Source organism: Haemaphysalis longicornis, unplaced genomic scaffold, assembly GCF_048455015.1.
Source record: "Haemaphysalis longicornis isolate Haplotype H1 unplaced genomic scaffold, Haemaphysalis longicornis Haplotype H1 scaffold_5, whole genome shotgun sequence".
In the NCBI taxonomy this organism is placed as follows: Eukaryota; Metazoa; Arthropoda; class Arachnida; order Ixodida; family Ixodidae; genus Haemaphysalis; species Haemaphysalis longicornis.
In genome coordinates, this window is record NW_027526385.1 from 12,431,990 (window position 1) to 12,453,577 (window position 21,588).

The 21,588-nt window shown below is 46.5% G+C and overlaps 1 protein-coding gene across 1 annotated transcript; it reads right to left on the minus strand.

The window, feature by feature from the left end:
- Positions 1–1,858: 1,858 nt before the first annotated feature.
- Positions 1,859–5,854, minus strand: LOC144139052 (uncharacterized). The gene is made up of 4 exons (XM_077671544.1): positions 5,509–5,854; positions 4,941–5,015; positions 4,546–4,657; positions 1,859–2,599 (listed from the first exon to the last, which is right to left on the minus strand). The coding sequence occupies exons 1-3, from the start codon at positions 5,706–5,708 to the stop codon at positions 4,624–4,626; spliced, it is 309 nt and encodes a 102-aa protein (XP_077527670.1). The 5' UTR covers positions 5,709–5,854; the 3' UTR covers positions 1,859–2,599; positions 4,546–4,623.
- Between the last annotated feature and the right edge of the window lie 15,734 nt (positions 5,855–21,588).

The following is a 21,588-nucleotide window of genomic DNA, read 5'->3' on the forward strand; positions in this document are numbered from 1 at the left end:
CCCGCTTTTGTGTGTGCAACGCAACTCATTTATGTTGCTTTTAACTTACAGGAGAATGAAATAAAAACGTAGATTTACCTGATTAACAGACTGATAAATAAAATAAATGCCTACATAACTGTTCTATTTCTTGCATAATTTCTTCGACAAGCTACTCGTCTGTTCTTTTAGTTTATTTATACGGGGCCTCATCAGATACGCCCTTTCCATATATCACCATCTTCGTGCAATCGCCATGTGCTGGCTGCAATGCTGGGCACAATGAACGAAAGTCAACGACTTAAAACCTTCATTGCATGTCTCACACTTACTTTCATTTCGTTTTAATTTTCGGTCCTGCATTCTCAAAATTGAATCTTCCCCACATTTTTCTTCAAGTCATATTCACCTTGGTTTCCTTCTGAAAAATGACAAGCGAACCGAGGTATACGCTGTCCGATGCGTCACCACGAAGACTCCAGTAAATGCTAAACATTCAACATCAGCCCGTACACAACATCACCTCAAATGCGTAAAAAAGCCGCTGGGAATGCCGCCGAAGACACATCAATCACCAAAGTCTCGTTGGGCCTTATGCCTCCCCCTTCACCCCCCCCCCTCTTCCTGCTCTCGTCCGCCGCCCCAACAATAGTCCATGGACGCGATGAAGGGGCTCTGTTAGACCCCTGTCGTCCCATTGAAAAATAAGCTCACTCGCTACACCCCTCCGAGCGTAGCAGTCATACCGTCGGCACCCCCTCTCCAGGAATCATCCCTTCCTCTCCGATCATTCTGCAGCCAATGAACTCCTCAGGCCCAATCTCAACTCCTGCGACATTCCTAGATGCCAAAATGTTATTCGCTTTCTTCCCTTGTACCAGAAAACAAATGGGAATAGACTGGTGGGGGTGTAAATTGAACAGGCCAAAGCGGTGGTCTCGTTACAGTCGTCTTCCAGTTTTTGACGTACGCATTACACATTCCCGAGGCATAAGTGGTACCCCCGCCCGCCCCCCCTGCCTACCGAGGGGCTCGTAACCGGGGTTCAGGGCCCCGCGGCCCCCCCTTAGCGACGCCACTTGTTAACACAACTCTTCTTTATCATTTTATTCGGTAACTCCACAAAAATTTTGACTGATATTTCTTTTTCGCCAATATGATGTACAAAACATAAAAAAAAACTGGTGTTATGGGAAAGGCGGTTAAATATTCTGCATTTTGTGTTCCTTTAACTAGTGCCTAACCATTTTTTTTACCACAAAAGAAATGTTTTCTTGCACCCCTAAATATCGTTCAATTTTTCCACAGTCACAAAAGAGCTAAACAAGCAGAGAGCTTCAAATTGGTGTTTCAAGCAGCCAGCTGCTTGCCGGCCAGCTTTGTTTCTGTACATACTGCTGACAGAGGTGTATTGCTGCTTTTAGTAGAACAAGTTCGTTATTTTTTCTTTTAAAAATTGGGTGCTTATGTAGCGTCTTGTACTGGGCTTGAATACAAAGTGAATTATTCTCAAGGTTTTTTTTCATCAAGCGGGGAGGAGTTCGTGTCTGAAATGTCAAACCACCAGATTTCTTCAAGGGAACCATCCAAAATTGTGCGGTTTGAAATAGTGGTTGGTCTTCATCACATAGCATGGGTGTCACACATACCAGTGTTATTTAGTTCATCTCAGAGCTGTTTTGTGCGACTTGATTTGTTTCCTAGGACGTGTTCTTGCATTGTTTACACACAAAATGCTCGTTGTCAAATTTATTTACTGTCGGGTGTTTTTTATGCACAAGTTACTTTTTAACATTCTCTTTGATGTGTCAATACAAATATTGACTGATACTTTTTTTCGCTATCATTACTTATGAAAACATTTTGAAGAATGGTGTAGTTAGAAAGGGCATATTATGCCACTGATATGTGTGCTTAACCAATTTGTCTACCATAGAAACGAAGTTCTTAGATTCTCACAGATCGGTTGATTTCCTGCAGTAGCGAAAAACGGAAGTGGCTGTATATGAGGGTTCAGCAATTATTACACTGTGCTCTTTCTTCATCCCTGTTGATTGTATGTTTGTAAGTGAAGGAGCTGAGATGTTGATGCGAATTTGTAACTATGGAAAGTTTTTCATTTGTCCCTGTCAGTATTCACACAGCAGCACCAGTGATGTATACCTGTTTTCTCCTCCGCTTGCTCTACAGGTATCAAAAATTAGAAAACAGAACACCTATACCATTGGTTATTTCACATTATTCATGGGGTCACCAAACAAGAAGTGAAACAACTCAATAAGCCAAAGTTCTGAGAGCGGCATACAAGGGGCTTTAGTAGTTGCCCAAATCTCCGCTATTTCAAGGGTTGGGTTAGCCCTTAAAAGGGCTTTTTTGTTTCTTCTGGTTCGTCTGGGTGCATGTGTGGAGGCTGCCAGGCATTGTGCCCCTTGGTTCAGGGTTGGTGCTCGTAGGGGAAGCGAGACTGCCGGGCCTCAATGAGCTGTTCCTTGGGCGGCCAGGGGTAGGCAGCAGTCATGTGGTGCTGCGGCTGAGGCACACTGTTGACAGTACTCAGGCTCTCTGTGCGAGCAAGCCTCGCATCGTCTGGTGACATCCGCCATTAGCTCGTCGACATACCCTGAAAAAAATGCTGTTATTTTTCTGGCAATTCTGCACTAGCAGGTCAGTGTTTACATAAATTGGCAGAAATCATTGGCAGGCAATCTGGGAACCGACCACACACTTCAAAAGTGGGATGTGCCAAAACCCATGCACTTGTGCACGTTTTTGTGGCTGTGACGCTGCCACCTGCGCAGCTAGGCTGTGACGACTGATATTTATCGTGCCTCTCCCCCTGTTTTGCACAACTCCTATACCACCATGTGATTACTCTATCTACCCTCCGCATGTGACGCTTTCCCCTTTTCGGCACTGTCAAAGCATGGGGCTGATACAGGCCACTGTATATGCCTTGAGCGTCGCAGTGGCTGCGACGTGTGCCGCCGCTTCTCCGCGGCATATACGGTAGGAGCGCTGGCTGGCAGATGGGGGCGCATGCAATGTTCTTACACTACATCGCTTCTTTTTGCGTTTCTATGCCCTAAACGACTTTTTATAATCCTGTCTGTAAGCAAATAGAGCGTTTGGGGCACTTCTAAAAACTGATGCGTCTTGGCTCAGTGCTCGAACGCCAACAAGAGCTACCAGGGACGCAGTTCTGCGCACTTTTTGGATGCTGTTACGGACGTCGGCGATGGCGGCAACATATCGCCACAGTCACCCCTGAATACGTCAGGCACAAGTGAATTCCACTGTAGCCTCATTTAGACCCGATACTGGCACAGAGAGTGGTTGGTGTCGTCTTGCAGCACGGACAACGAATGAAGCTTTGTTTCAAATTAATCAGTGTTTGGGAACGGACCGCTAGGGGGATTTCAGTGACGCTCCTACAGGCACTGCTTGAGGCATATACTGGCATTCCTGAGCTTAGTTAGGTGGACCGCAATGAATGAGAGAGTTCCAACTTTTAGTATACTTGTGTGCTTACCAAATGTTGGGTTTGTCTTCATTGGGCAAACAACGTAGTGCACCCTCCTCCGTTTCGGCATTTTAATCTTGAACTGCCCGTGTCATGCCGCAGTCACTACTTGCCGGCTTCTGGTTAAGACACGGCTGGCTCTCCCAGATGATCGTGTGGCCACCACGACACGTGCGTGGCTGTTGGAATTGTGTACCTTGCTGGCGCGAACAACGTGACGCTTCCCTTTGACGCAAGTCTTTTTCATTGGAGCACTTATCAAAATGAGTGAGAAGATTTTGATAAAAGAACTTCTCTGGTAGGCTCATTGTCTTTTTCTGAAATTATGTAGCAAGGAGTTACGTGTTAAGTAGAGAAATCCTCTGTTCAGGGTGTGTACCGATCACTGTGCTGGTACAATCTCTGAGTGAGGTATACGTGTAGTGTTGATTGATTGATTGATTGTAGGGTTTAACGCGCCGACGCAACGCAGGCGATGAGGCGCGCCGTAGTGGAGGGCTCCGGATTAATTTTGACCACCTGGGGATCTTTATCGTGCGCCGAAATCTCGTACACACGGGCGTTTTTGCTTTTCGCCTCCATCAGAAAAGCGACCGCCGCGGCCGGGAATCGAACCCGCGACCTCGTGCTCAGCAGCGCAATATACGTGTAGTGTTCCCTGGTCAGCCCAGGGAACACTGCCCGAAGACGACAAGCACTTTCCCTGGGCCCGCGTGCTTGACTCCAGCCATTTTTCGCTGAGATCTGACATCCTGTATTGCCTCTCCGTTTTACGTGCTGCACCTAATACATTGGGGCAATACCATACACCCGATTTTTCCAGCGTCTATCGAGATGCAACAATGTGTAAAGATGCATGTATATGCAGTAGCTTTTCAGCCCTTCTATATTTTGGAAAAGGTGTCACGCATTTGACCCTTGGCAAATATATGTTTCTTTATTTGAAGTGTCTGAGCAAAAGGAACATTATTTGCACCTGGAGTGTACCCTTGTTTCAGCAGCAGAGGTGATATTGGAGTTATCTGTGGTCCAAAAAGCATGCTTACCAGCATTCGTTCCCTGCAGTGAAGTTTGTGTGCCAAGTGTTTGGTGGAAGGTTGCCGTCTGGGTGCCTACCATGCATATCACAGGGCGACAGCTGCACTGACACACCCGGGCCTATAAATCAATGCATTTGCATCAATATCTACGCCAAGTATTGTTTTCTGTGCTGCATTATTTACAATACTATGCTTTGCTCAGACCCTGGCTAATGTATTGAAATGCACAAACAAAAAGGTCAATGAAAGGTTTTTCACAGACGACTTGGCACAGGAACAGAAGCCACGCCTGCAGTGCCTAGAACTGGAGCAGCGTCAGCTAGCCAGCGTCTTGCAATACAAAGCCACTGGCTGCATCCTAACCTTGAGCCAGTTACATGAATGCGACAAGCATAACCCACCAGTTGCAAGACTCCAGCTGGGCTGTTGCTTGATGCAGCTGCAGCAGTTTTCTCAACTTGTATGGGGGCATGCCGCTGCAAAAAAAAAATTGTGTTCTTAGGTTCACTCTAGCGCTCTAGCAAAACAAACACACACTGCCTGTCTAAAATAACATTTTATGTACAGGTAGGTCAACGTATGAAAGGCTACACAAATACCTCTGTGCAGCAGGTGTAGTGTGTCTGTGTGCGTCTTCGCAGAGTCAAGATCATGCACTCTGGCCTACAATACGATTCATTGTCGTTTGGTTGCCGTGACTTGAGCTGTTCCTGTTCAATTTCCGTAGTGCATATTTTACTCATTTTTTTATCTTGCCTGCTATGGCCAGCGTTCCGACCGCTGGTGTAACATCCTTGTTTAGCGGAGTAAACGGCTCGCACACGAATCTGAACTGCGAACGTCGAAATGTTAGTGACTGTGCAGAGACGGGAGACATGCGCTCACGTCACAGCGTCCGGTGCACGGACTGCGCTGGTGCACCTATCTTTTGACTTCAATAAAAATCAAAGCATCGCCTTGTATACGTACCGCTGCACTCGGAGGATGGAGAGTCGGTGTCGCTTGAGGCCGCAGTACTGGCCTTGCTGCGAACCCCATTTGTTGCACCATCTGTGGGCTGCGGAAGTAGTCGTCCGGAGCGACAAGTTGCCCGCAAATAAGCAACGCTTTCCGCTTGTCCGGTGGTCAGAGACCGATGCGCTGCAGCCAAACGGAGCGTAGCGGCTCATCTCGTGGTACGCGGTGCCTTGTTTTTACCGCAAGCCAGTCGGCGGCTTTGCAGACGACGACTGCACACGGTTGCGCTTGCCTGTTTTTTCCGCTCATTCAGGGCCGCGCAAGCAGTTGAACGAGCAAGTTGCTATCGCGTGACGGTGCGGGCTCCGAAGCACGTGGAGACGGAGCGCACGCACGCACTCAGGTGAAACTCACCTGGGGGTGTTCTGTTTCCGGAAGTGCGCAACAGCTCACAGAAAAAAAAGTTTTACCTTCGAAGATTTTGATAGTTGTCGCCTAAAAGTTTATTTATGCGACTGTAACACATTATTTCAACGAAGCTGGCTTATTTAACTTTCTCCTTCATACATGATCTCCAGCGGTGATCGGCTGCATCATTTGATAAATCCAGCAATAGCGGCGCCGTACTGGGCAATGTCTCGTGCGTCATAGAGGCGCGTCAGAGCCAGAAAAAACTGTGTCAGAGAGCAGCATTGTGGCGGCAAGGTACAGTTCGGGAGCCAGGGGAGAAAACTTGAAATCTTTTTTGCGTGTTTGTGTGGCGCCTGCTTTACGCAGAGGTATAATATTTGGTATACGTTGTCGTGTAAGGGTACTCTAGCGATTGCGCGATTGAAATGGCGACCTTCGGAAGCATATTTAGGGCCCCTTTAAGTCGTTTTTATGTATCAGGCAAAACAGAAATATCGCTTTGCTCGTAAAATATGGAAAACGGTGTAATCAGTTTAAAGTCGTGGCATGCCTCGTGCGCGAATGCTTTCCGAGTGGTAATGACAGACATTCGGCGAGCCTTGTTTTGCGGTGGTAGCTGCAAACGTGTGCCTTTTTTATAGCTTTTACGGCATTAGTACAAACTGGCGATTCCCACGCATAAGTGGGAATATACGTAATACGCAGATATCATCGGTCGTGCCTGAGTACAATGAGCTGACGTGTGGTGTTATCTTGCTTGGTATAATTGTTGAGCTATCGAGAGCTATCGTGCTTGGTATATTTGGTGGTTTTATATAACTGTCAGCCAGGGCGAGACAAAACAAAAAACGTTCGTCATAATCTGTACGGCGAAAAGGTCACCAGCTCGAAGTGCCGTGGCCATGATCCGCGCAGAAACTGGGGTTGTCCCGGGCGCTTTGAAGCCGGCTGCTTCCCAAGCGCCGTACCGGGAGGCCAGCGCTATGTTGTTTAAAGTGGAACCGAGGACTGCCCCCGACAAGAAAACAGCTCAAAGAAGAGCCCAAAGAAGAGGCAGAATTCTGCGTAATATCCCAAGAAAGTCCTAAAGAATCTTTGGTCTAAAATATAAATACCCAAACGTTTTGCTACTATCGCTTCGCTGGAGCGGCTCCTAGGAATGAATTGCGGGTCAGCGACTGAAGCGGAGCGGTGTCTCGAACACATAGAGAGTTGGTCGCTGCTCAACGGCTCACCGTTTCGCAAGAACTGGCGCAGCCGCATTGTTTACTCAGCCTATACAACGCGGTGACTAGCCCGAATTATTCTTTGCTACAGCACGGTGGCCAGTTTGGTAGCGCGTTCATCTAACAGCATTCATCTTCACGTTAACGCTCCTAATAGTAGGTTTCTAAACTTTGATAGCCGGCTTCCCTGTCGGCCAGAATCATAAAGTCCTAAGTTGAGAACGCACATACGCCTCCGCTCAGTGCACGATACAGCGCGAGATTAGTGATGTTATATTCTGCAGCGAGCCTTTCTCCGCTAGCATGACACCGCAAGGGCCGTGTATTTTTATCCCGACGAAAGTTTGTGTCATAAGAGCTGCTGTAAACATTGGCAATGGTCCACAGAGTTTAGCAATAAGTAACTTATATTGCGGTTTCCTAATGGTTTTCGCCATACGTCGGTGCAGCAGCTTTTTTGTTGCCAGGATATAAATCGGGATTCACTGGGTTGGCTGTAATATCATTAGAAGCCACGCAAAAGTATTATCGATAGTGCGATGACTCAGCTCGTTCCACTTGGTTCAAATACCAGCGCACACTCAAATAATATACTTACGCATAGGTACCATGACAGGTAGCTCGGTTTGCTCTGCGTAGGAAAGAGTTTTTTAAAAGTTTGAGTGCATGCTGCGAAAGTACCTCAGCGTTCATAAAAAGTAGGGTTTTTGAAACGCTCTTGGGGTCTAGAAAAGTAACTTGATGTTGAGGTAACAAACTTCTGGAATAATTACATTGTATGTGTATTATTTTAAAACGTGCGGCGAGCGATTGTTTCTGCTGGGTAACTTAACCTCTGCCTCACAAAAACAACCTGCGCGAACGGTTTCTTCTATATATGCCGAACCGATCGTGTCTTGAACTGGCTAAGTTCATTCATTCCCCAAGAATATTTTGAATTCGTCCCTCCATAAAGTTGTGTTGCCTTATTGTCTGAACTCACCTGTTAACTCTGTTAGCCCGATTATATCCTTTTGGTAAAGTAAAAGCCCTGCCGAAATCCGTTCAAATTTTAATTTGAACTATGATGCCTTGAAATCTAGTCCGTCACTTTATAAAAAACTGTCATTTTCTGTGCCGAAGCGTTTAGGCGAGAGACGTGCACAGTTTCGGAGAACGTCGTCCGAGGGTGTCAGTGGTCCAAGAACATTTTTTTCATGGGGGAGGAAGAATTGACGACATGGCATGGGCCGTTGTATTTAAAATGGAGCATTGGCGAGAGACCAGGAGTGGAACATGCTATCCCCTGTCAAACATTATCGGCCGGAAGGCAAGAAGTCACCGAGTGATCCTGGTCCTGACGGTGCTTCTGTTGAGCTTGGCTGTTCGACGTAAACCCATGTGCCAGCAGCCAGCACCCTTATTCGTGGCGCATTGCTTCGGAAAGAAGACATTCGGACGCATCATGGCTGTAGAGAAGGATGCCACGTAAAAGTGATATCGATATTGCGATAGCTCAGTTCGTTCCACTTGATTCAAATACCAGCGCACACTCAAATAATATACTTACGCATAGGTACCTTGACAGGAACCTCAGTTGCCTCTGCGTAGGAAAGTTTTTTTTAAAGGTTTGAGTGCATGCTGCGAAAGTACGTCAGTATTCATAAAAGGTAGGGTTTTTTAAACGTTCTTGAGTTCCAGTAAAGTAAATTTATGGTGAGGTGACAAACTTCTGGAATAATGACATTGCATTTTTATTCTTTTAAAACGTGCGGAGAGCGATTGTTTCTGTTGGGTAACTTAACCTCTGCCTCAGAGAAACCACCTGCGCGAACGGTTTCTTCTATATATGCCGAACCGATCCTGTCTTGAACTGGCTAAGTTCATTCATTCCCAAAGAATATTTTGAATTCGTCCCTCCATGAAGTTGTGTTGCCTTATTGTCTGAACTCACCTGTTAACTCTGTTAGCCCGATTTAATCCTTTTGGTGAAGTAAAAGCCCTGCCGAAATCCGTTCAAATTTTAATTTGAACTATGATGCCTTGAAATCTAGTCCGTCACTTTGTAAAAACCTGTCATTTCCTGTGCTTAAGCGTTACTCCTAATTTGCTACGCCCCAACGCTTCGTGGGCTGTAATTATAAAGTAAGGTACTGCCCATATTTCATCCTAGCAAATGCCATATCACAGAATCAGGCCACATTCTGCCCTTTAATTACCATCATGTGTAAAACGGAAGCAAATTGGTGTTTGACCATAAAAAATTGAAAGGTGGTTTAATCGCTAACGAGTCGTAAAAGCGAGGGGCTGGGATCAGCAGTCTGTTCCCCGTGAATCGCTGAATACGGGAATACTCTGAATGTGGAATCGCTGCTCTTCTCACAGGGACAAAAACAGATGATGCTAGCCGGGTGCTTCCGCTGCATACCCGAGCAGGGATTGGACGACCGAGGTACGTTGTTCGTTTCACCTGTCTTCGTCGTAATGACCCCCCGACAAAGAGAGATGCATGCTGGCAACCTACGGCGAGTGCAGGGCATTGGGATCATACTAGGGCATTAGGCGAGAGCCGTGCGCAGCTTCGGCGAAGGCCATCCGAGGGTATCAGTACTCCAACAACATAGTACCATGGGGGAGGAGGAGGTGACGACTTGGCAGAGACCGTGGTATTTAAAATAGAGCTTTGAGGAGAGACCAGGAGTGGAACATGCTATCCCCTGTCAAACGAGATCTCCAGGAAGGCAATAAGTCGACGAGTGATCCTGGTCATGGTGGTGCTTCTGTTGAGCTTGGTCGTTCGACGTAAACCAATTTGCGAGCAGCCGGCATCTTTCTGCGTGGCGCGTTGCTTCGGAACGAAGATGGCAGTCGGACGCATCAGGGCTGTAGGGAAGGATGGTATCCATTGGACACGATGGCTCCCGTCGGTATAGCATAAAGAACGGTGAGAAACCGGTAGTGGTCTGCACGGCCGTATTGTGAATGTTACAAACGTTAGAACGCTAGACTGAGTCCTAGCTCGAACTGTCAGGCGCGACGTATTCTGCGATAATGTCCTCGAGCATGTGGTTGAACCTTTTTGCCGGTCCAATGTTTTGGAGATGGCAAGCGGATGCGATGCGATGCACAATTCTGCATTCTGCGAGGGCGCTTCAATGGCCTGAGAGAGGAATGGAGGGCTCTTATTGCTGAATAGCTCCCGTGTTCCGCCGTGGCGTAGGACGAGGGAGTGCAGGATGAATACGGCAACCTCACGTGCTATGGAAAGGGGAAGCGCTGGAGTTTCGGCATAGCACATGTGGTAATGTACTGCCAAAATTAACCAGCTTCTACCAGAAGACGCGTATGACACAGGGCCGTATAGAACAACGCCGACATGCTCATAGGGACGAACAGGGCACGGAAGGGGCTGCAGCTTGTCGCCACGGTTTGGGACAGACGTATTACGCAATTGGCAGTTAGCGCACGCAGCACAAAACTCACGTACCATGCCAGTAGTACCTTTGACGTTGTCTGGTGTACGCGGTCAAGAGTCCCGCATAAGCACACTGCGGATCATCATGGTAAGCGGCACGCACCTCCACGCGGAAGGTCCGTGGGATCCCAAGGCGCCATTTCCGGCCATGGGGCATGTAGTGCGGCGATAGAGGAAGTTGTCGCGAATGGCAAAGTGAGCACCCGGAGGATGCAGGGCTCTAGGCTGAGAAAAATTCGACAGTGTCGACAGGAATTTGAGGATAGAAGCAATATATGAATCTTCTTTCTCCCGGAAGCCACGTCCGCGAGAGTGCGCGATAGCAAGGGAGAGGCCATCGTGCTGAGGTGGTCTGTACCAGCAGACACAGGGGAGCGGGAGAGGGCGTAGGTATCGGAATGCTCTCGCCCGGATCAATACAGAATGCAGATTTGGAATTCTTGTAGGCGGAGAGTCCAACGAGAGAGTCATCTCACGTGTCTTAGCCGGTAGCCAGCCCAATGCGTGGTGGTCGGTGACTACAAAAAGAGGTGCCCATAAAGGGGAGTGGGGCAGAATTCAGTGAGCTCCCAGATTGTGGCCAGCAACTCCTTCGCTACCGCGGTATGTTCCGATAAGCCGTGGGGAGAGTGTGACGTGCATACGGTGCGACATATTTATTGTAGTTGGTATTCCATTTCGCGAGTACTGCTCCTTTTCCGACAATACTTGGTGTCACTATGCACCCAAGCATGAGCCGCTGGGTCAGCATTCAGGAGGATAGGTGGTTAGAGCAGACAACAACGCAGCCAAGAATAGTCCACTTGACCGGACCAAAATGACACTTCTTTCAGTTTAGCTGAAGGCCGGCAACGGTGAGACACATGAGTATCTCTTGGAGACAATTTAGACGTGAGGCCAAATTTGGACAGAATACTGGCAGAATTGGGACAGCAAACAGGATAAGATGTTACCCTTCATTCGCTCGAATGTGCCAGGCGTGTTGCATAAGAGAGATGAGAGAAAGTTGAATTCATATAAATAGTCCGGGGTAACAGAGGCGGTTTTCAGTCCAATTTCACAGCCGGCTCGTGCTAGTAGCCCGAGCGCAAATTAAGGAACGAGAAGAATTTATTCAGCACCATCTAAACAATCCAGAGCGTCGTCGATGCGAGGGAGAGGAGAAACGTCCTTGCGGATAATTTTGTGAAAGTTGCGGTAGTAAAGGTCCATCTTTTTGTTACCATGACAACAGGCGACGACCATGGGCTTTCCAGAACAGTCCAGAACAGTGAATGACAGCTTAGTCGGGTTACCGCAAATGTCGAAGCCACGGATGTAGCACATAATTTCGACAGGGCCAGTTGGCTGTCCATGCAGCCGGCTGACAGAACGGATGATTTTTTAGAGATTATCATTGTCTTACGCCCACCTTGCACTGTTAGGACTGCGAAAGGGAGTGGAAACTTTCCTGCGAACAAAACGATCAATGGTGTTTATAGGACAGGTCCATCAGGTACGGGCGCGGTGGCAAGGTAAAAATCACGGCACTTGACGGCGGGATAGAGACGTGTTCGACCACGGTAACTTTACATTAAACAAAAAATACCCAGACGGCGGCGGATCGCTTTGTGGGATAAGTTCAATCTTAGCCTCGCACAGTTGATTAAGGCGTTATGGTTTGACAAGAAGTCTGTTCCAAAGACATCATCATGGGAAGATGAAGACAACACGACAAATTCGATGGTGTACTAAACGTCTTTGATCATTACTCGGGCAGTGCATGCAACCACTTCTGAAACATGTTGCGCACTTCCAGTTCGAAGAATGTCTCGACTGTGACTCCAAAACGTTTTTCTGCAAGCGGCACAGTTTTACACTGATTACAGAAATCGCGGCACACATATAGAAGAGTAAGAACAACAGGAACTCCTTTAACAGCTACGTCGACAACATTTTCCGGGGATGCCCGAGGGCTTTGATATTTGGCTGCATATGCAGTTCGTGCCTCCGGAACAGCGAACATACTTTCCCGCGGGGTAACAACGCATTGGAGAGATAGAGCGGTGAGGAGGAGAAGGAGATGGGAAACTTGGGAACTTCTGAAGGTCCGATTGAAAGGCTAATGGTGGTGGTTGCGCAGATATGCAACGCTGAGCTTACCGGGAAACGTAGTCTGCGCTATGAGATGCTTCAGCATACGGCAATGCACGGCGACAGTATCGTTTCACATGTCCAGGGAGGCGACTGAAAAGCGTATAGACGGTTTTCCTGAGTTCAACATGGACTCGCTTGCTGTACAGCCAACGGCGCGGGACTGCGGAGCTAGGAAACTGGTTTAGTGGTGAACGTCACAGGCGCTGGTATTTAGGGCCCAAACGAGTGGTCAAACGAGTCGACAAGTTGCCGGTCATGCCTTGCTTCGCATTCGGCGTACAACAATTGAGCGGTCACAGGCGGTGTTCGAGTAGCCATTGGTGGAACAGTCAGCCGGGCTGCGGGTGTAGTGAACAGGTATCTGGGTGGTAGGGCCTCGGTGAACTGCTCCCTGATGATATGCTGAATAGCTTGAGGTAAGCGTGGTGAGGGCTGCTCCACAAATTACACTAGGGAAAATTGCCGAGCGAGCTCCTTCCGGATGAAGTCCTGATTCTTCAACTCAAGCAGAAGTTGGTTAATCACAACCTTATTCTCAAGCTTTGCAGCTCAAATACAAACAGTTGCATATGAACAAAAAGTTATAAGTTTAAAACACGCTTACTACCACGATCACGAAAACCACCGAATGACGTCAATTTTCTATGAATAAGGTCTCGGCACAAAATTCGTCTCCAAAATTAGGGTGGCCATCGTCATAGAAAACATGGAAGCGTTGTGGTGCATGCTCGTCAAACATATCTGTACTTTATACAAACATACGTAGCGTAACAAACAACCCTATCGCTCTCACATTCACCATAGACAGGTGCGATCCTGATATCTTAGTTTTAACAGAAACTTGGTGAATCGTAACTTTCTTGATACCGAGGTCTTCGATAGACCTAGCTGTTACAGATCATATAGACGTGACGATTTGATTGAAGGGTTTTACGCGCCGACGCAATAAAGGCGATGAGGTGCGCCGTTGTGGAGGGCTCCAGATTAATTTCTAGCACCTGGGGATCTTTAACATGCGCCGAAATCTCGTACACAAGGACATTTTTGCTTTTCGCCTCCGTCGAAAAAACGGCCGCCGCGGCCAGAAATCTAACCCGCGACCTCGTGCTCAGCAGCGCAACGCCTTAGCCACTGAGCCACCACGGCGGGTATCATATAGACATGACCACAAGCAAAAGCATGCAGGGGGAACACCTCATCGTTGTAAAAAGTAACATTACGTCATCACCGACACGCATTTACTCGTCTCTGGAGACAAATTGGGTGCTCATTGATACCGGCAGTGGAAAAAATGTATTACGATTATGTTATCAGCTTCCTAGTGCCCCCGCCGCGTTTACTGACGGGCTACATGACGTAATTAATACGGGCGTCACCCACTTTCCGACTTCTGCACTACTTCTGGGAGGCTATAGGTTTACCCAGACTTAAGTGGCAAGCACAGTAGCCATTCCCATATCTTGTCCTTCACAGGCCAAGGACCTGCTCCACATGTGCTCGGTATCCAATTTTTCCCAAATTGTCACTGAGAGTATGAGGACATCTGCGACTGCTTTTGAAATTCTGGATTTAGTGTTAACCACAGCCATGACCTTTCTCCAGACATAACATATATTACTGGCGTTAGTGACCACTCTTTTGTGAACTGAACTGTTAATTCCAATGGTAAACCCCCCATATAACACTAAGCTTATTAGGGACCAATACGCAGCTGAGTTTGATGCAATTAACACCAACCTTTGCTCAATTCACGATATCTTTGTGGGTGGCTATGAAGCACGGTCTGTTCAAGAAAACTGCGATATGTTTAAAGAAAAGGTGTACGAACTAACGCGCACACATATACCCCTTAAGAAAATATTTGCAAATCCCTATGACCCCTGGTATAACCGGCATATCAAAGAAAGGTTCGCTAACCGAAACAAACGTGTTTACCGTTCTGCGAAAACTCCCAAACCAATGAGCGATGGCTGGCGTACGATGATGGATCGAAGTCATACATTTCTGCTGTTAAGAGCGCCAAAGCCAAGTTCATACAAAACGCGTTGCCCTCTATACTGTTAGAACAGCCTAAAGTGTTTTGGAATTGCGTAAATCCTCGTGACAGTAAAGCGATCTCGAAAATAGATGGTGACGGGAACGAGGTTCCAGACGAGGTTTGTCGTACACTCTTAAATCCGACTTTCATAAAAAAAATTTCGCACTCCGCTTTTACTGATGCCGATCAACTTCCAGAGATTTCCATTTGCTATTACCATCCTACTTTGCCTTTCTTGATACACCCAGGAGGCATTGTGCACATAATTATTTCTTTAAAAATGTATTATTCTGCCGGCACTGGCGAAAAAAATGTGAAGTTCTTAAGAAGCACATGCCAGTACTCTTCGATATTCCTTGCTCTTTCAACAATGCTAAAATCAGGATTGTTTCCTTTTGAGTGGAAGATGGCAAAGGTGGTTAGAGTCTTTAAATCCGGTATTACAGTATCACATATCCACTATCATCCGATATCGCTCACCAGTATCCCTTGTAAAAGTTTTGAACACATCATGTACTCTAACCTTGTCAGATTTCTCCAATTCAATACTTTCTTTTATCCCACTCAACATGGATTTCGTAAACACCATTCCAGCGAAGCGCAACTGTTATCATTCACTCAGAAAATTCATGTTTTTCTTCACACGGGTTCATCCGCAGATTGCATATTTTTGGACTCGTCGAAGGCCATGTAAGTTGGGTGGCCTAATCCCACCACGTTCAACAGTTGGGACTCCGGGATTTTGGAATTCATCTTGGTAGCGGGACTGGTGACCGGAGACGTTGATCAAGAGACAGATGCTTGTTGATGACGGAGACAAACTTTATACACGTATTGACATGATGAGCAAAAGTGTGGAGGGGTTGCTCGAACAGCAAAAGCCACTGCAACTCTAATATCAACCCCAAACAGCAACCGAAGCAACCCTCGGCGATTCTCAGCACCGCCTTTTTGTTCAAGCAGAAGTCCCTAGAGGCCTCTTGGGGAATTACTCTCCGACATGTCTGGTCCAATCACAGGCCCACAATCACACAAACGTTGGCAGCGCCATCGTGTGAAGCTATTCTTGCTTCTTGCCCACGCAACCACGAGGAAGACGAGGCGATGGTGCCGCCGGTACGAGAAGACCCTTTTTTCCAAGACCGACGCGCGATGGGGGCTTGACTCACGAGGCTCACCGATTACTGATTTCATGGCCTCCGCTTCCGAAGACGTATTTGCTGATTTCATAAGAATCACCCAGGGGGGATGGTTCAGCGAGTCGCGTACCCGGACACGCCTGCGCGTTTGCGTTGAAGTCTCCCAGAGGTGAAGGGGCGCGGTTGACGCAGGGTGGAAGAACCGCCGTATTCAATGCGCATTGACATGGGGAACGATCCGATACCAACGAAAGCACTAATTTGCGCCGAGGTCTATGCTTGGGTGCGCCGGGTCAGCAACCTGGTCATAACAGCTTTACAAAAATAACTGACCAGTAACGTTAAAGCTTCGTGACCTAAACATCGACAGTATTTTACTGAGATAAAAGGTGTTGTCATTAACCGGTACCAATTTGTTTCACCTAATAGTTTCAACTCTTCCCCTGCAATAGTAACGTCTGGAGTCCCGTACGGTTCAGTTTCCGGCCCGTTATTATTTTTCAGATATATTAATGATCTGCCTAATTGTGTCTCATCCCGTATTCATCTGTTTGATGACGATTGTGTGGTATTTCGTGAAATTAAAATGGCGCCTATGTAACTACCTTGCAGGCAGACCTCGATAAAATGTCTTCCTGGTGGATAACTGGGGAATGAAGGTCAACATTTCTAAATGTAAGGTAACGAGAATAACTAATTTTTCAATGTAACTCCTATGTACTCTCTTTAAGTGACAGACAACCGATTTTTGTCAAGTATATATTCTCTATCCTAAATGAAAGGGAATCACCTAAAGCATCTTGACAGGAAGCAGTTTTGCTGATAACGCCCTGGAACAATTTAAATAGAAATTTTTAGATGTGGGAGCCGTATGTGTCCCTCCCAAAAATGATGCTGGCAACCATGACATAGAGTAGCTCGGAAACATATTTTTGTCTGTATGCTGAATGAAAAACGATATTTAAAAACTTGTCCCCAGCTAAAAAAGTTTGAATCGCAGGCGTTCCTGTTCCTTTATATGTTTTTTTTTAATGCAACGGTATATTTTGCACGACTGCGCCATCTGTTGGGATAGACGATAGGTAGAATCTGGCTTCACATTGTGAGGGTGGGAAGTTCGATTCTCCCCGGGCGCGACGTTTTTTTTTTTAAGCTGCCGTTGGCGTATTTGGAAACTGAAATCAAATATTTTGGCAGAACAGACGCCTCTGCTTCAGGCAGAATCGCCAAAGCTCCTTCACTGGGTCTGTTTACTGAACGCTGCCATTGATTCTGGGCATTGTGGCCCAGCTAGCCACACTGAGAGCAATCCAGCGGCGGTGGGCGGCGTGTCTTTAGAATTTTCAAAATAATGGTTACGAATACATATACAATTTAACCTTGAACAAATACTTGTGTTAAAAGGTTTTCACTACGTAAATAAACGTTTCAGCGGTTACAGTAGCTGCTGGGTTTGCAGGTCACGTGACAGGGACACATATTGTAGTGCCAACTTTCGACACTACAAACCGCCACTCTTCCGATTTCAGGAAGTTTGCTGCCAAATTAAAATTATTTCCGCCGATTTGTTTAGAAATTGCTTGTGGTTACCGGGCTATATAAAACGCTGGCTTTCAAATGAGCTAGAGAACATATGCGCGACGAAAATCGGTTGTCCGTCCCTTTAAAGAGCTACCATTAGAATCAGTCGCCTCCTATACATGCCTGGGAGTCCTCATCTATACCTATAAAAAAAAGTGCCCGACTGACTGACTGACTGACTCATCAACGCCCAGCCAAAACTGTTAGACCTAGACACTTGACATTTCACCAGTTTATTTCCGTCATTGAGTAGGTGCTCACTAATGCGGGTTTTTCAGAAATTGCCCTCCTAACCGAAGAAAAGGGCGAAATTGTGGTTTCGCGAATTCGTGATTTTCTCGGTCACCCATTCACATATCGAAGCGCTTTTTCCTGATATACGTAGCCCTTAAGAATACCTAAAAAGTAGTTTTTGCATTTCGCCCTAACCTACACCAGCGAGGTGATTCCGCATTCCGGAACTAAAACGGTGTTTCTAAAGATTCCTAAATAAATCTTTCACCGATTCAGTAATCCAACTGATTTTTGCTAGAATATGTTACTCATACAAATGCACAGAACCTTTTTTAAGAATTTCGCTCTGCGACGCCGCTAAAAGGGTCAAATTGTTTTTTACAAGTGACACGGCTGATGAGCCAAAAAGGCCTGACAGGTTATGTACACGTCTAGCCAAAATGCTCTTTCAAACGGCTTTCAGATTGCAAGGGCACATTCTGATTACGGTGTTGGAGGTCAATATTTCTCAAAATTTTAAAAATTCCACCATGGAGAGAGTGAAAAGCGGTAAAATAGTTTTTCACATATTAATTTTTTTACCGCCCGCCATCTGAGATATCGAACTGGTTTTTGTTGAGGTATGCAACTTACCCACGTATCTTAACACTGTTATACCACATTTTTCAATGACACCCTCCCAACAGAGGTAAGCGGGTTTTCAGGAAAACACTGTGTTTTTACACTTTCGTAAATAACCACCCAGCCAGTAGATATCTCCCATTCGTTTTTTCTTGAAAATGCTGCCCATTTAATTGCCCAAAAACAACTTTCAGGATTTTGTCCTAACATGCGGATAAGAGGGCCAGCGAGATTTTTTAATCTGCATCCTTTTGGGCGTAAAATTCAGTTGAGTTTTCCCGCGTTCGCTTAGCGGTCGCCATCTGTTGACACCTACGGCAACTACGCGTCTCCCGTAGGAGCAGGTGTCATATATCATAAATGTAAAAGAGAAGATGTACCAGTAAAAAGCGCAAAGGTTAGCCCTCGTCATCTCCTGGGACTTCCTGCAATCTCACGCCTCCCGTATGAAGGCCATGTTACTTATGATAAAACTGTACCGATTAGCATCGTTCATATCTTCTGAGATACTACTTCCTACGAGGAGGAATACCCCTCACCCAGGCGGCCTCCATCATGTGTTCCCAGCGCAATCTCCTACCGAATTGAAGTTGTGGTTGCAACCTGGCACTTTTCCTCATATCATATTAAGAGTGCAAGCAAACCAAGCTCCTCCTTCTCCCATCCACTTTTCCAAACCTTGAGCTGTGGGAGAACCTAGTGACTAACAGCAATCTGGATGTCCAGACAATACTTACTCCAGAGCGAAGGCTGCCCACTCATCACATGGCTTTCTGAAATGGGGAACCACTCCCACTTCGCCGGCTCAGTAAAACCTTTTTCCCTCACTGACTCATTCGCTCAAACGCGCGATCTTGGTGCAATTTGTTTAGCGAGAGTTGGAGTAAAACACGAGTACCAGTCGTTTCACTTTACCACGACGCGCCTGCAGTAGGAGCCTATGTACTGACAGCAGGGAGACGCCCCCGCGTGTGTACCAGTTCCCAATGAAGTAGCCTAATACGGCGACTAACAAATACCAATTGCTGTCCTTAATATAATGGCCCACCCGGGCACCGCCGGGTACTATCGCTAGTCACTAATAATTTGAACAGGGATATCCATATCGATCACATTACCGCTAATGCTATGCATAGGTTGGGCTTGATAAGACGTAACTTCTCCAAAGTCCCGTCATCCATAAAACGTCTGTAGAAAACGCTTATAACGGCAACGCCAGCATGACGATCGCCAACCCTTTTCTGTTTGTCGTCAGGTCTTGCTTGGATTACCGCTATCTACAATGTACGATGCGGAACAGCCACTGCTTCTCGTCTCCAACTGCGTAAGAGCGGACCTGCCTGGCCAGCCGATCTTGTGCAGGGGGGATTTTTTCGGCAGTGCTCGCGGCGGGACGCTTTCATCAACACCGGCGTCAAGTTCGGACAGAGTAAAAGGAGCCTTGTCAGGGACCGCTCTGCCATGGGCATGGCGGCAACGCCAGCATGATCTCCAGCCCTTTTCTATTGGTCGTCCAGGTGAGAAAACCCAGCGGAAAATGTTTTCGAAGCGACGATGTTTGCTTGTTTTTGCTGCCCTGCCCACGGCCTTTCGCTGAGATGCTTTGTAGCCTACGTGTTTCGTTGCGGTTATTGTTACTACTTAGCAGACATATTGAAGCCAACCCGGGCCCCTATAACGACCAAATCATGGAAGAAGTAAAAAAGATTTCGGGGGACATAAATGACACCAAGAAAGAAAAGGTGTAACTAATGCAAAGATTATTGCGATTGGCAAAAAACTAGAAAAAATTGCTAGTCTCGAAAAAAAAGGTGACCGACTGCGTGCAGAAAATAGCTGACTTGGAACACAAACTCTCGGTGATGACTAGAGAAGTCGACGACCTAGACAATGGAAGACGACGTTCTAACCTTATTATCTATGGTGTAAAAGAAGAGCAAAAAGAGTGTGAAGACATTTTGCATGAAGAATTCACAAAAGAGATCTTTCATGATATCTTGGAAGTAAATACATCATGCATTGAACGTATCCAGCACCTCGGCCGAGTTCACCAGCAGGTAGAAGACAAACACCGGCCCATATTTTTAAATTGCTTGACTATCGTGATAAAACCGCTATCCTCAAACAGTTTAAAAAGCTTAAAGGCTCAGAATATTCTATTAGTGGGGACTACTCAAAAAACTGTCCGCGATATTCAAAAAAAGCTATGGACACGAACTAAAGATAATCAAGACCACAAAGACAAGGTGTACTTGAAGTATGGCAAGGTACGCATCAATAAGCGGCTCTTTGCTTGGGACAAATGCCGCAATGACATAGTTGAACTGTCAAAAACGAAAGCCAGGACGATATCGCCATGCAAGTGACCAGGCGCCGGCGTCCGTAACCCTCCTCAATATCAATGCGCGCAGCATCGTAAATAAAGCTGACCAACTTGAAGCTTTGTTATCACTCTCTCCTGATATCGCTGGTGCTGCGGAAACCTGGTTGCACAGTAACATTCAAGACCGGAAAATCGTTCCACTGGGTTATGTAATTGGTCGGAAAAATAGGCAGTCTAGGGGCGGGGAACTTGCCAAGTAGAATGGAAACTTGCCAAAGTTATTCCCGTGGACAAAGCAGGTGATACGAGTTTTCCAGGAAATTTTAAGCCGATTTTATTAATCAGTACTTGTAGTACATTACAAGAACATATTATTTAGAAAGATATATCTGAATTTGTCGAAAGCAATAACATTCTCAATCCCAATCAGCACGGATTCCGTAGTGGATTATCCACAGTAACACAGCTTGTTGCAACAGTGCATGACCGCCCGCAGTGCATTTATGACCATTCTCAGATTGACGTAATATTTATGGACTATTAGAACGCGTTCGATCGCGTCTCGCAAGTTCCGTTTCTTGCAAAGCTGAAAGAAATACTGGGTGACGGACCTATCCTACAATGGATAGATAACTACTTTTGCGATCGGCATCAATTTGTTCAATTCCGCGACCATGCTTCTAATATTGTTCCCGTCACGTCAGGGGTTCCACAGGGTTCTCTTTTAGCTCCGTTATTATTTTTCCTTTATATAAACGATTTAACAAACATTGTTGACGTGAAAGTTAGGCTGTTTCCAGACGACTGCATGTTCTACCAAGAGTTAAAAACTGTTGATGACCAAATTAAATTGAACAATGCACTGAATCGCACTGCACAGTGGTGTCGGGACTGGTAAATGATGATTAACCCAGACAAAACGCTATCAA

What these genes read in the sequence shown, in the direction of transcription:
- LOC144139052 (XM_077671544.1), bottom strand. Translation starts at nt 5,708, where the DNA reads ATGAGCCGCTACGCTCCGTTTGGCTGCAGCGCATCGGTCTCTGACCAC. An exon ending in TCCATCCTCCGAGTGCAGCG is followed by an intron (nt 5,016 to 5,508) that starts GTACGTATACAA and finishes TTTTTTTTGCAG; the next exon opens with CGGCATGCCCCCATACAAGT. An exon ending in CAGCTGGAGTCTTGCAACTG is followed by an intron (nt 4,658 to 4,940) that starts GTGGGTTATGCT and finishes ATTGATTTATAG; the next exon opens with GCCCGGGTGTGTCAGTGCAG.